The sequence below is a fragment of the Lingula anatina genome, chromosome 8 (genome assembly GCF_051362555.1).
Source record: "Lingula anatina isolate TDL-2025a chromosome 8, LinAna3.0, whole genome shotgun sequence".
Lineage (NCBI taxonomy): Eukaryota > Metazoa > Brachiopoda > Lingulata > Lingulida > Lingulidae > Lingula > Lingula anatina.
Genome location: NC_141774.1, coordinates 15,936,595 through 15,949,150, shown reverse-complemented (window position 1 = coordinate 15,949,150; position 12,556 = coordinate 15,936,595). Strand labels below are relative to the sequence as shown.

At 35.5% G+C, this 12,556-nt stretch overlaps 2 protein-coding genes across 8 annotated transcripts in view; one reads left to right on the top strand and one right to left on the bottom strand.

Annotated features, from left to right (window-relative positions):
* LOC106165733 (oxysterol-binding protein-related protein 1) overlaps nucleotides 1-9,516 on the top strand; it is a 52,187-nt gene extending 42,671 nt beyond the window's left edge. Inside the window, exons 18-28 of the mRNA XM_087019469.1 lie at nucleotides 768-843; nucleotides 1,251-1,385; nucleotides 1,774-1,871; nucleotides 2,158-2,334; nucleotides 2,694-2,772; nucleotides 3,073-3,191; nucleotides 4,307-4,463; nucleotides 4,857-5,006; nucleotides 5,579-5,702; nucleotides 6,027-6,117; nucleotides 6,400-9,516. Of these exons, the coding sequence (XP_086875595.1) occupies nucleotides 768-843; nucleotides 1,251-1,385; nucleotides 1,774-1,871; nucleotides 2,158-2,334; nucleotides 2,694-2,772; nucleotides 3,073-3,191; nucleotides 4,307-4,463; nucleotides 4,857-5,006; nucleotides 5,579-5,702; nucleotides 6,027-6,117; nucleotides 6,400-6,505 (1,312 nt within the window). The 3' untranslated portion in view covers nucleotides 6,506-9,516. The remainder of the gene's footprint in view (nucleotides 1-767; nucleotides 844-1,250; nucleotides 1,386-1,773; nucleotides 1,872-2,157; nucleotides 2,335-2,693; nucleotides 2,773-3,072; nucleotides 3,192-4,306; nucleotides 4,464-4,856; nucleotides 5,007-5,578; nucleotides 5,703-6,026; nucleotides 6,118-6,399) is intronic.
* LOC106157377 (oxidation resistance protein 1) overlaps nucleotides 9,517-12,556 on the bottom strand; it is a 57,502-nt gene continuing 54,462 nt past the window's right edge. For all 7 annotated transcript variants that reach the window (XM_087019460.1, XM_087019461.1, XM_087019466.1 and 4 more), the window contains one exon: nucleotides 9,517-12,152. In XM_087019460.1, coding sequence (XP_086875586.1) covers nucleotides 12,005-12,152 — 148 coding nt within the window. In that variant the 3' untranslated portion in view covers nucleotides 9,517-12,004. The remainder of the gene's footprint in view (nucleotides 12,153-12,556) is intronic.

Here is a 12,556-nt window from a genome sequence, read left to right as displayed (position 1 = left end):
CACCTATCCAATTTTCACTTTTTTAGCACCTAGCTTACACCAGAAGGAGATGCTAAGTGCATCACTGCTTAACAACAGATTACGTAAAACAACTTACGACCAGCTACTTGTTTTAGAAAATATGTGGAATCGAGCACTGTCTTGTCAAGAGTAATACAAATTTTACAATCAATGGTTTAGTTACCATTATAGTGGAATAATCTTCTTTAATCTTAATCATACAACTTAGATGTACTAACATGCGATTCACATGTCATTGTGTGTGCAAGATTACGTCTTACATATATCAGTGCGTGGCTTAACATACTTCAGAGACACAATTCCCTTAATTGATTGAAATTAATGTATGAACTGAACAGAATTGGCATCTTGATATGTTCGGAGCTTAATTTGGAAAACCTGGTATTGATCTGTGTTTTAGTGCATGCTCTGGAAAGTTTGTTGATATTTGTTTGCTTTAGGAATATTTCTGTGAAGGAGTTTGTGTTACCTATATGTATTAAGTTTTTATGAAAGATGTCTTTTGTTCTATAGTATTTTTTTCCATTTTTTTTGGGGTGGGGGAGGGGGTATGCTAAATACTTTGAAAATCTTGTCACGTGAATGGCAAGTTCTTCCCAGAAAGAGAACTTGTATGATATTTATTTTATCAGGTTTTGCTTATTTATAGTGGGAAGAACCCAAATTTTGTGTTTTTTTAATCTTAAAATAATTCTTGCTTTTTTATCCAGGGTTGTATGTTATTAAATGAAAAATTGTCTTTCCAGGAAGTGCCTTCCTGTTCCGATGTTCTCACGGAATGACTTCAGTGTGTGGAGTATATTGAAACAATGTATCGGCAAGGTAAGATACTCCCCCCCCCCCACCCCCAGTGTCTCTCCCTCATGGTCCTTTACACCCTCCCTCTCTCTCTCTCTCTCTCTCTCTCTCTCTCTCTCAATAATTCATTGCCCAGCATGCATACCATGTCCACATTTTAACACATTTTCAATGCCTACTCATAATGGAACCAGTACATGATTATCTGTAATTTTAGGTATTAACAGTTTGCACTGTATCATTTTCCAGGAATTACAAACTATCATCAGGTCAATTAATGAACTCTTTCTACCTGTGTAGTGGCTCATTTCATATTTCAACATACAGAACTGTTGCTCAAAAGACATAACTAGAACCATATTTTATCATTTGAAATAGCAGTTTATACTGCTACAGACTAAAAAATAACTGTAATAATTTTATCATTTCAGGAGTTGTCAAAAATCACCATGCCAGTCATATTCAACGAACCCTTAAGTTTTCTACAACGTCTCACGGAGTACATGGAGTACCACTTCCTGTTGGAGACGGCCAACAATTGTGACGACCCTGTGGACAGGATACAGGTGAGGCACCCTGACATCCACTCTCTGCTGGACTGGACACTCACCTCTGGGTTGTTTACATTGAGTCGAGTCCCTGAGTTTTAGTACTGGAAGAATTATGTACTAGGCGGCTTCCTAAATTGCCAATATATCTTTGTTATTTTCATCCTGGACTTCACTGTCTACTAGACACTAACTTCCATATCATTTACACCCTGAGTTTTAGTAGGTACTGGTAGCTTGCTTCAGTTATCAATATACCTTTAAAGTTAGTTAGTTCAAAAATTATCCAGTGCACTAGCAGAAGTTTTTGTGATATTAAAATATATTTTAATATTAAAATATGAACTTTATACATAATATCTTTATATCATATTAATAAATTACTAGCTATGTCTCTGTGTTCCAGTATGTGACAGCATTTGCAGTGTCAGCCAGTGGCTCTAATTGGGACAGACTTGGTAAACCTTTCAACCCTCTTCTAGGAGAAACATATGAATATGTAAGGTACGTAAAGGTGTGGCTCTACACAAAAACTATTTGAAGTTTTTCAGAGTAATGAATGTAAATTTTGATCATTTTTGAACATGGACTAAGTATTATATTGAATTGTATGCGATATGAACATAATGTTATTTTTTGGAGTGAAAATGTCTGAATTGGACAACAACGTACACTTATACATATACTCTCACTTGGGCATGTGTGTGTGCATACGTGCGTATGCATGCATGTGTGCACCAAAGCTGCTCATTCTTTATTCATGTGCTGTATCTCCATTTTCCTTTGGTAGAGAAGACCTTGGTTGGAAGATCATCTGTGAGCAGGTCAGTCACCACCCTCCAGTTAGTGCATTCCACGTGGAGTCGCAGACCTACAGGTTCCATGGAACAATACTGCCCAAACTGAAGTTCTGGGGCAAGTCAGTGGAGGTCCAGCCCAAGGGAACGATAACAGTGGAGTTATTGAAGTAAGGTTCTACGCAATAAGACATCAGTTGTAAAGATGTTGGATCTAGGGTAAAAACTTGAAAATTTAGTCAGTCATGAAAATTTTGTCAGAAGATAATTTTCCAGTCTAAAATTTCATCAAACTTAAAAATGGGCCTCGCGATAATTTTGAAAGGTTTGTCACCTTATATGTACAAGTTGGGTTCTGGCATATGAAGATATTAATTATTTTTTAAGTGACGAAATTTACAATTTTTTATCGTAAGGAAAATAGGAAGGCATGTACTCGTTAAAGGCAGGTATTCAAAAGATCCACTGGTCATTTATGTATCATGAGATATGAAATTTTATCTATTAATTCTCTCCTCTTCTGTTCCAGACATGGAGAGACGTATACATGGCAAAACGTCAACTGTAGTGTGCACAATATCATAGTGGGGAAACTATGGGTAGAACACGTAAGTACTGCATTTGTGTCAGATTATTGATGAAATTTGTAAAAACAAAATAGGATAATAATGATAATCAGTATATGAAAATGATGTTAAAAATAGAATAAAATACAAAAATAAATAGTTATTTTAAATTTAATTCAGGTATTTGTTTCAAATGGTTTACCATGGTGCACTGCTGCTTTTGTAATGTTTTCTTCTATTTATTTCTTTATTTATTGTTTCACCAGTGTTACACCATTGTTAGTACTGATAGTACTCATGACTTAATGGAACAAGTATATTTATTTATTTATTTATTCTCAGTCAGGACAGATGGAAGTTGTGAACCACCAAACCAATCACAGAGTGGTGCTCAATTACAAACCTTGTGGCTGGTTTGGCAAAGATGCACACAAACTGGAGGGAGTGGTCTTCAATCCAAGGTAGCTGTTCTCACTTCCTGATAAATATCACATAGACGACATAAGATTTTTTTATGATTTATTATACAGCCATGTTTTGGGTCTTCCTCTTGCTGGGCTCTGTTCTTCGTTGTAAACTCGGGGTTTGTGCTCTAGTATAGGGTTTGTTTAATAGAATGGTGTCACATACCTCTGCCTCCATTTTGGAATGTTAAATTAATAAATTTTAAATCTTAAAGTCATAATAACTCTTCGTTTTGGCCAAAAATTGAATTTTCCTGGAAAAAACGGCAATTTTCCCGTACTTACCAATGGCCAACGACCCCATTCCTGCATTCAAAGTTAATCCAGGGTTTTTTTCCTAAACGTACGGTTTTTTGTTAAAATCTCTTAAGAATCTCTTAAGAGATTTTAACTGACGGAGCTCTCTCTGACATTGCAAAGTCACTGGTGACCTACTTAAAACCGCGGGAAAAGCAGACAACAACAACACTATATAAGATTCATGAGATATATTCGTCTTTTTGTTAAAAATGCATTTATATCCACAATGTGTGCCATTCTGGGCTTTTCGTTATCCGACGCACTGTACAAAAACTCGCAACTTACGTCTGAGGGTTTCCCGCCATGTTATTTTGGTCTCGAATGAACGCGAGAATCCGCGTGACACCATTACGTCATTAGCAACAAATGCACTTGTCGACCGGAAAAAAGGTATCAAAAGCCCTATTGACAAGCACAGATTTTAGTTTTCCTACAATAACGGCCGTTTTAGTGGTAAAATACAATAGAATATATTTCCATGCGTTGTTTACAATGTATTTCATGCGGATTTTTGAATCTCAAAGGAAGAGTTATTATTGCTTTAATCAGTCTGAGTGTTGTGTTTATCTTATAGATTCATTTTATTATTTTAAAAATTAATTTCAAAGTGAATGTCCTTTAAATTAATTTTACTCAGAAGTATCTATTATGTGCAGTTTAGTTTGTTTATTTATTTATTTAGCCACAACTGTTTATTTTTTTAGATCAATGCTAAAATGAGTTGAACACTGGAATATTGATAAATTTTCAAGTTTTGATTTTCTGCATTCTGTTGATGAAATAAACTTTCACCGTTAATTTACCTGTTTTAGTAAAGAGAAGGTGAAGATCCTGTATGGAAGTTGGATAGACACCTTGTTCTCTGTGGACCCTGAAGTTTATGAAACATGGATCAAATCGTCTGCGTCCAGAAACAAAAGCTCCACTGGGTCCAGTAATAACTCTATCTCAGGTTGTACAAGTGGTCAGGTAAGCTTCCACTAGTACATACGTGTGTGTGTGTGTGTGTGTGTGTGTGTGTGTGTGTGAAAGAGAGACAGAGAGACAGGGGAGTGAGACTTGTACGTGTGATATATATATTTGCAGTTTGTGTATGTTTGTCATGTAAATGTGTGTGTTTTTCAGAGAAAAATACTAGTAAGTGAGTGTTTGTATGTGCATTTTGTAGAAACAACTTTCCCCATGCAATGTTATTACTATAGTGATGGAAAAAAATATTTTCAAAAAAAAAAAAAAAAAAAAAAAATGGTGATCATATCCGATGAAATTTTAAACTGCATCTATTGGTAAATAAAATAAAATAAAAAATAAATAAGACGATGCAAAAAGGGTATGAAAAAAATCATTATATCATTTCTTCAGAATGGAAGCACGGGGGACTTTCACGAGTGTGAGGACAGCGAGTCTGCAGATGATGCCTTCGTGCCACGTAAAGCATCCACCTGTGATCTTCAACTGCCAGGCCAGGTGCTACTATGGAGAGCCGAGGAACGCCCTGCACTATCTAAGCAAGTAAGTATAGAGAACCACTCCATGAATTATTAGGAAATCAAACATTACTGTTGATGCCCTTTTTTTCGTTTTAATTTTTATATAGGGCCAGACATGTAACCAGCGATTTCATAGGTGCATCCTTTTTTCTGAAAAGTGGATGATTTTACCCTCTTAGTTGATCAAACTTTTAAAATGGTTGAAAATTGAAATGGAATTTTGATGGAGGGCAGACCATATTGATTGAGAGTGGACCCTCTGTTGTTAATAGGGCAGTTTTTTCTAACCCCCACAGCTACACATAAAGGACTAGGGGTAAGATTATTGATATACAAAAGAAGAAAGACATGAGTTATTAAAGCAAGAACAGAGATTCAACACTTGAAATGCATCATTGTATGTGTTGATCCATCCCATTCTCAACTGTTAAACAACTTGATACTTAAGTAAGCCAAAGCTAATTTGGGATACTGTAAACCATGATAACTTTGTAAAACAATATCCCCAAAATGCTTGACGATTTATAGTATCCTTTTCCCAGAATATCAGTTAATTTATTTACTTATTTAACTCTTTTTTTATTTTCTTTCCAGTACTACAGTTTTACTGCCTTTGCAATAACGCTCAATGAGCTCTCTTCAGAACAAATCGCTACTCTGCCGCCCACAGATTCCCGCCTCAGACCAGATATACGGAAACTAGAGGACGGAGATATAGGTGAACATTGGCATCCAGCGTCCTACTTCTTATTTACTCATTTTATTCATCATTTAGAGTCTTGTGTGTGTATGTGTGCATGTGTGTAAGCCCATATTAAAGTAGTATAATATACTATTATAAAAGTAACAACTTTGTCTTCTCAATTATGAATAACTCAAAATAAAATGCATGAATTGAAGATCTATATTTGTTGGGAGATTTTCAATGTTCAGTAGAAATTTTAATGAAATGTTCTAATACTGGTAGTATAATGGATATGAGGATTTCAGTTAAAAAAAGAAATATGAAAAAATATAGATGATTAATATTTGTATTTCATAGATGGTGCTGCTGAAGAGAAGGTTCGACTTGAGGAAAAACAGAGGGCAGCAAGGAAAGAGAGAAAGAAGAAAAAGGATGAATGGAGACCATGGTAAGAAGTTGGATTATATTCCAACAACCCTGTAACTTTATGAGAAGGCAGTGTGGTTAATATTGAATATTAAATAAGACACACACACACACATATATAAACTTAGTGCAGTATATTAAACATTTAATTTGATGCAACATACAGAAACGCACATGTACATACACACAACCAACTGCAGTATGACAACTGAATATCAGATAACACATAACTTGTATTTACATTAAAAAAAAACTTTATACAGATAGATACATAACAATATATTAACTCTTTCATTTCCCCCAGCTGGTTCATGCAGTGTCAGCACCCAGAGACGGGTAAAGAAGACTGGATGTACACAGGGGAGTATTGGGTCACACGGGACTGGAAAAGATGTCCAGATATATTTTAGACACCCTGTAGAAAATATCAACTGTATGGACTGGTGCTGCTGGAGGAGGCTGAGGCCCCCTGTATCATGTGAGCAGTATACAGAAGCACACACGGTTGGGAAAGGCATCCAGAGGTATTTTAGACACCCTGTAGGAATGGTAAAGAAGGGCTGCTGCAGGATTAAGTAACAGGTGTGCAGTTAGATTTTGAGGCCTTCTGTATGATGCAAGTGCTGTACTGAGGTACACAACACCTGGTTGGGACAGTCGTCCAGGAGTATTTGATACATTTTGTATGTGCCAGTTGGAAATATCACAACTGAAACTGAGACAAGTCTGCATATATGTTATACACCCTGTAAAAAAAGAAGAACTGCAATTGTGATCATATTATGGAAGTGGCCAGGTAAAATTTAACGGCTCTTTTACTGCAAGATGGAAAGAAACTGGAACTATTTGAAGCTACTTGAACAAATTAAACTGAAGCAACAGTTTGTGAGGTCTGCCTGGCAGCTCTCAGAAGACACCATATCCTCTTAAAACCCTGAATTTGGATTGGTGAACCCCTGTGGTTCAAGTGGAAAACCCCGTGTGCTTAGAGCTGTGAACCCTGCACTTGGGAGTTAAAATAGTTTCTTTGCGACAACACCAACAACAACAACAAAAAAAAAAAAAAAAAAAAAAAAAGAAAAAGAATCTAGCAGCTGGCACTGCAGTAAAGAAATTTTTCTCCAAGTTTAGAGATTCTGGGTACAGAGCAGTGCAAGGTATTTTATATAGAGAAGAATGCTGTAAAGAATACTTGCAGGGGTCAAAGGGCAGACAGCCACGTTCAAATAGAATGGATGCCCTTTAGGTGAGCTACGAAAAAAAATCTGAAAGAAAAGTACTATCAATAAAGAACCAATTAACTACTCAGGTGCCTTAATGTATTTAAGCCCTCGGAAGAATGTATTCGGAACAATTTCAGCAGGGGTTTAAAGGTGTTATAAGTGTGTCCAAATGTGATTTAACCTCCAAGACTGTAGTATAATAGGGACATGAGGCAGCTGGATCTGCTAAGAAAGCAGAATTTATTTATTATAAACTCTGAAAATGAGTTGTATGTGATATATTGATATGGTCACAAAAATACAATGACTATTGGAATCCATATATGTTATGATATAGATAGTGATGGAATCAGAAGTTACATGATCAATGAATAACTGTTGCTGTAAAGATGATTATTTTGCTCCAGAGGACTGAAAAAAAAGAGAAGTAAAGAGTATACCTCGTATAGTATATATTGCACATATAACGTATTCAATGGTGGAGCACCTTAGATTCTGCATCTTAGATTCTCTCATCTGTGTATTAGGGAAAGAAGCCCTGTACTCAAAGTGGTGAACCCCTGTATTCAGAGATGAGAACCCCTGCATTTGACATTGTGATGATCACTCTTTATTATGGCCAGAAACTGTGTAAGTAAGACTGTAGGAAGAAGTTCAGATATGAAGTAGCTATAGATATTGTAGAAAATGTTGACAAAATATTGTAGTTTTTACATTGCCCATTCTATTTATTACTATTACAGATAGCAAAGCTTTCTTGCCAATTTAATCTCACACTATTTATTGCATTTAATTTATGAATAGCACAGGTGAAATTTAATAATACAATATCCAACAGTGTATGATGTAAGTATACAACAATTATTATGTTTAAAATGGAATTATGATTTTTAAAGAAAATGCCTTCTTCTTTCATAAAGTCAAAGATTGAGAAGAGTCAAGAAAGTGGTTAAGAGGATCAGATATGTCCACTTTTCCAATGATGTTACATTCAAATGTTGAGGTGTATGCACGCATACAGTTACATATTTTCTTCTGCACTCAAGTGCCTGAGGGCACATGTCTGAAAATAACAGCCAGTCAAAACATTTGATTGCCAAATTGTCATTTCATTTTTGTTTATTGAGAAAACTTGACGATGTGCAATTTTTATCATTCTTGTGGTCATCATTTTTGTCATGTCTTTTGGCTTTAATCCAGGTAATTTTCTGAAAAAAAAAAGGAGTTTTTAACTAAAATAAGCATGGTTTGGTTTTGTAAGAGACAGTTGCTGCTGCACATCTTATTCTTATCTTATTCTTCTCCTTGCAGATTTTTTTTTTTTTTCATTTTTCAATTGACTTGCAAAAATTGGTTCTTAAGGACAAAATTACACACATCATTTTGCAGTAATTTTTAAATGACATTTACACACAGTTATTTAACAATGTTGAACGCGAACGAGTTCATGACAATGTGAAAACTTGTTTCAGGAATTGGCACCAGGATGTGCAAAACCTGTTTGAATTAGTAATGGAAAATTAATACATGAGATGCTAGTCAGAGTATATTGCTACATATGTTAAAACTTTAAATAAACACTTTAAATTAATGGAACTGCACGGAATAATGTCAAAAATAATGCACCAGATGTGATACAAAGAAGTAGCATATTGTGAAATCTTCTTGAATTATAATGGGAAGTGTATAGGAAAAAAATTAAAGTTTTGAGCGTCTTTTGCTTTTATTATTTATTAATTCGATTCACCCAATATACATTAAGAGAAATGGCATCATAATGGGAAAGAGGCAATATTAATATATGTTAGGTTTGCAGTGTGTTGAAGGTTTAAAAGACGCTACTCCTGCCGGTATATGCTCTACGTGGGAATATATAGATTATTATTGTCTTGTTTGACAGGTCCGTAGGCAAAGGGGGGGGGGTCAAAGAACCAATCTTCTGACCAGAAAATGTCAGTTCCCAGTTGATTTTTTTTATGACAGAAGGTTCTCATGTAGGGTTACCCAAAGGTGTAAAAAAATTTTTTCCAGAAAATGAACCTCCACTTTGAAGTTGCAATACGGTCGTGTAATATAGAGAATCAGAAAGGCTTGACAGAGTGCATGTAGATTACAGAACAGAACTGTGTGTTGTATATTTTAAGCAATGTAACTTGACATATACTGAAAAAAAATGTTGCTGTTGACTATAACTGAAATCACATTATAGAGTTTTTATTTTTATACCTCAGCAGATGTTGAGAGCCAAGGATACAGATGGGGTGTATTTTTCATACAGGTATGTCACGCATGAATACAATTTGCATCATACCGGAGCTTTTTGTTTGTGAAATCTGCCAAGCATTTTGGTTATGTTTTTTCTGCAAGTGTTTGTGACTACACCTCTCTTGCTGCCTAAAGAAAATATAAACCAATAAATTTAATATTGAAGCATTTTAATGGTGAATAACCTCAACAACAACATTGAAGCAATTGTTAACATATTTCCGACAAACATTTCTCCTTTTAGGCCAAACATAAGTGCAGAGTTGGTTAACATGCATATAATATGTAATCAGGATCCATATAATAAGGGGAAGAATTAGCAAATCCAGTGTGGGCAATTTGAGCAGAAACAAAATGGTATAATTTTTTTTCCGACAAAATTAATGCAAATTGCAATTTTTAATTTGCAAAAAAAAAAAGCGAAAAAACTCCAATTTCTCAAAATTTGGGTCGCTTGTACTCATTAATCAACTCGGCAAATTTGTGAGGCCTAAAGTATAACTATACACCGCACATATTGCACAAATACTAGAATGACACTCGCACCAAAATTCTTGACTGCTGCCAGATATTTATGAACTATAGGTGGCACCGATGGTCAAGATCAGCGGGATTTCAATCGGCACTTAAACATATTAACTGCCAGTTAAATGTAATTGCATGTTACACCTACCAGTGTTCCTTCCATGCTTTAACGGTGTATCAACTTTAAAATATGGGAACATTTTTTCATTACACATAATAAATTATTATAATATTTACCATGTAGCATTGGATTTCATATTTATCCTTTGTGCCCATAAGCTGCAAAGGATGTGGAAAGCCATAATGCAAATTGAATACTTTTTGCCTATTTTAATCCAATGCATAAAATAAAAACTTAAAAGGTAAATTTGGAGTGAAATAAGCTTTGTCTAAATCTTAGGCAATCCTCCTTTCACTAAATAAAAATTATTAGAAGATCTTGGATATCTTACAATTTGTACTATAATACTTAACATCTGTGTCCACATTCTGTACATTTAACAATGTACTGTATATCTTCATGTCTTAGAAACCAACATTAATAATTTTAACTGTAGGGATAACAACAGGAACACCATGCTTTGTACCTGAAACACTGAATACTCAATTCCAAGGGAAAATTTGACTCATTCATTTGTACATGCTCCCAAGTTTTTGGATTGTTGATAGTAATAATAACAGGAAGGCAATAACACTTTCTTGTCTCTCCACAAAGACAGTTTCATGTCTCTCCAAACACACAGCTTCATGTTTCTCCACAAGTCTGTCTTCTTGGCAGACAGGTGTCTCTAAATCCCTAATAATATATGAAGAACCTGGTCACTGCCAACCCAAAGTCATCTTAAAGCTTGGCGTTCTTGCAATTAAAAGAACATAATGTGGTAGAGATACATTCTAAGTACCAAACACTGTCCAAAGCCCCACCTGGGATTATTGCTCCATGTTGTTTGAATTAATTGAATTTAACCACACATGTTGAAATTACTGTTAATACTTGGTATATGTCTTCAACACCATCTCCGATTTCTTGGATAAACTGCAGACATATTTGCTGCATTGCATCTTGCATCTACAAACTGTTATGAATATGGATTTCAGAAATTCTTTTTTGTCCCATGGACACCATTTAATCTTGTCTCTTCACTCGCACAATCTTTGTTAAAAGTTCATAAGTGAATGACAAACAGCAGCAGTGTTCAAACCCTGTAAAAGTTCTAGGTTGGTAGAAGGAACTGGCCATAAAAGCGACTGGTTACCTCTAGAAGCTATTAGCTCTGAGATCCGTTCTTGTCTGCTTGTCAACTTTAAAAGAAAATCGTTAACAAAGCCAAATATGTGACCAGACCCACCCTCTGACCACCTGACTATCACTGATCTTGAGCGACCTGTCCTTCCCCTCTCCTCAAAATCTGTTATTCTCCAGTGGAGCCTTGATAAAGCCTTGATAAAGCACAGTCTGTTCACCATGTCAGGATGTACTAAAATTCCAGCTAGGCAAATCGGGAATTATTTCGACATCAATACACACTTAATACATTGAGCAGTGCTTCCATTAAAAAAAAAAAAAATGGGAGTGCTGTGATGCAAACATTACTTATCTTACTCAGTAGAGTGCAATAAACTTACACTGAAGTACTTCACTTGAACAATTCAATAAAATACCTTCACCAGCACTAACACATGGCACAAAGATGAAAGACAAGCAAGGTGGCCATTTTGGAACATGACGGCCATTTTGGAATTATTCACTTCCTTGCCTACATAGCACTGGACATTATCCATCCTCCTGAAGTCTATTAATAGCATCACAGTGACCTATATACAATCTATTAATAGAATCATAGTGACCTATTTACAAGTGTTCTGCTGCATATGGGTAGTATGTTACACATGTAGCTATCGCCAATCAAAGAGAAACGCCCAGACTTCCACGTTTTTCACAACAAAGTCTTCTTTTATAGTTAGGGGTTCGTTGCCGAAGGTCTGACAGAAGTGGGTTCTTCCGTGATAGAAGTCCTCATCCAGCCACAGCCCAAATAAACCTCTGAAATAGAAATGTTTTCACACTACTTCATTTGATTCATAAATTAGACAGCAAAGCTGGCAAACAAGCAGACAACAAACAGAAGAAAAATTTTAAAACACGATGATAAAATTTACAAAACAAAAAGATCAATAACTTCCCAGTAAATGCAGAATATCATTATAATGTTACCATAACATCTATGACGAAAAAGCTTAATGGTAGCATTATGGTAACATAAAATGTTCTGTGTTTTCTGTGTTTATTGTTATTACAGGGAAGCGCTTGGTCTAGTCGGCAAGGACCCTCAGGATAGATCAAGTTGGAGAGGAAGACTGTGTGTCAGACTGACCCTACCCTCTGTTGAGGATTAGTCCCGGACAGTATAAAATAAATTTGGATGATGATGATGATGACATACCAGA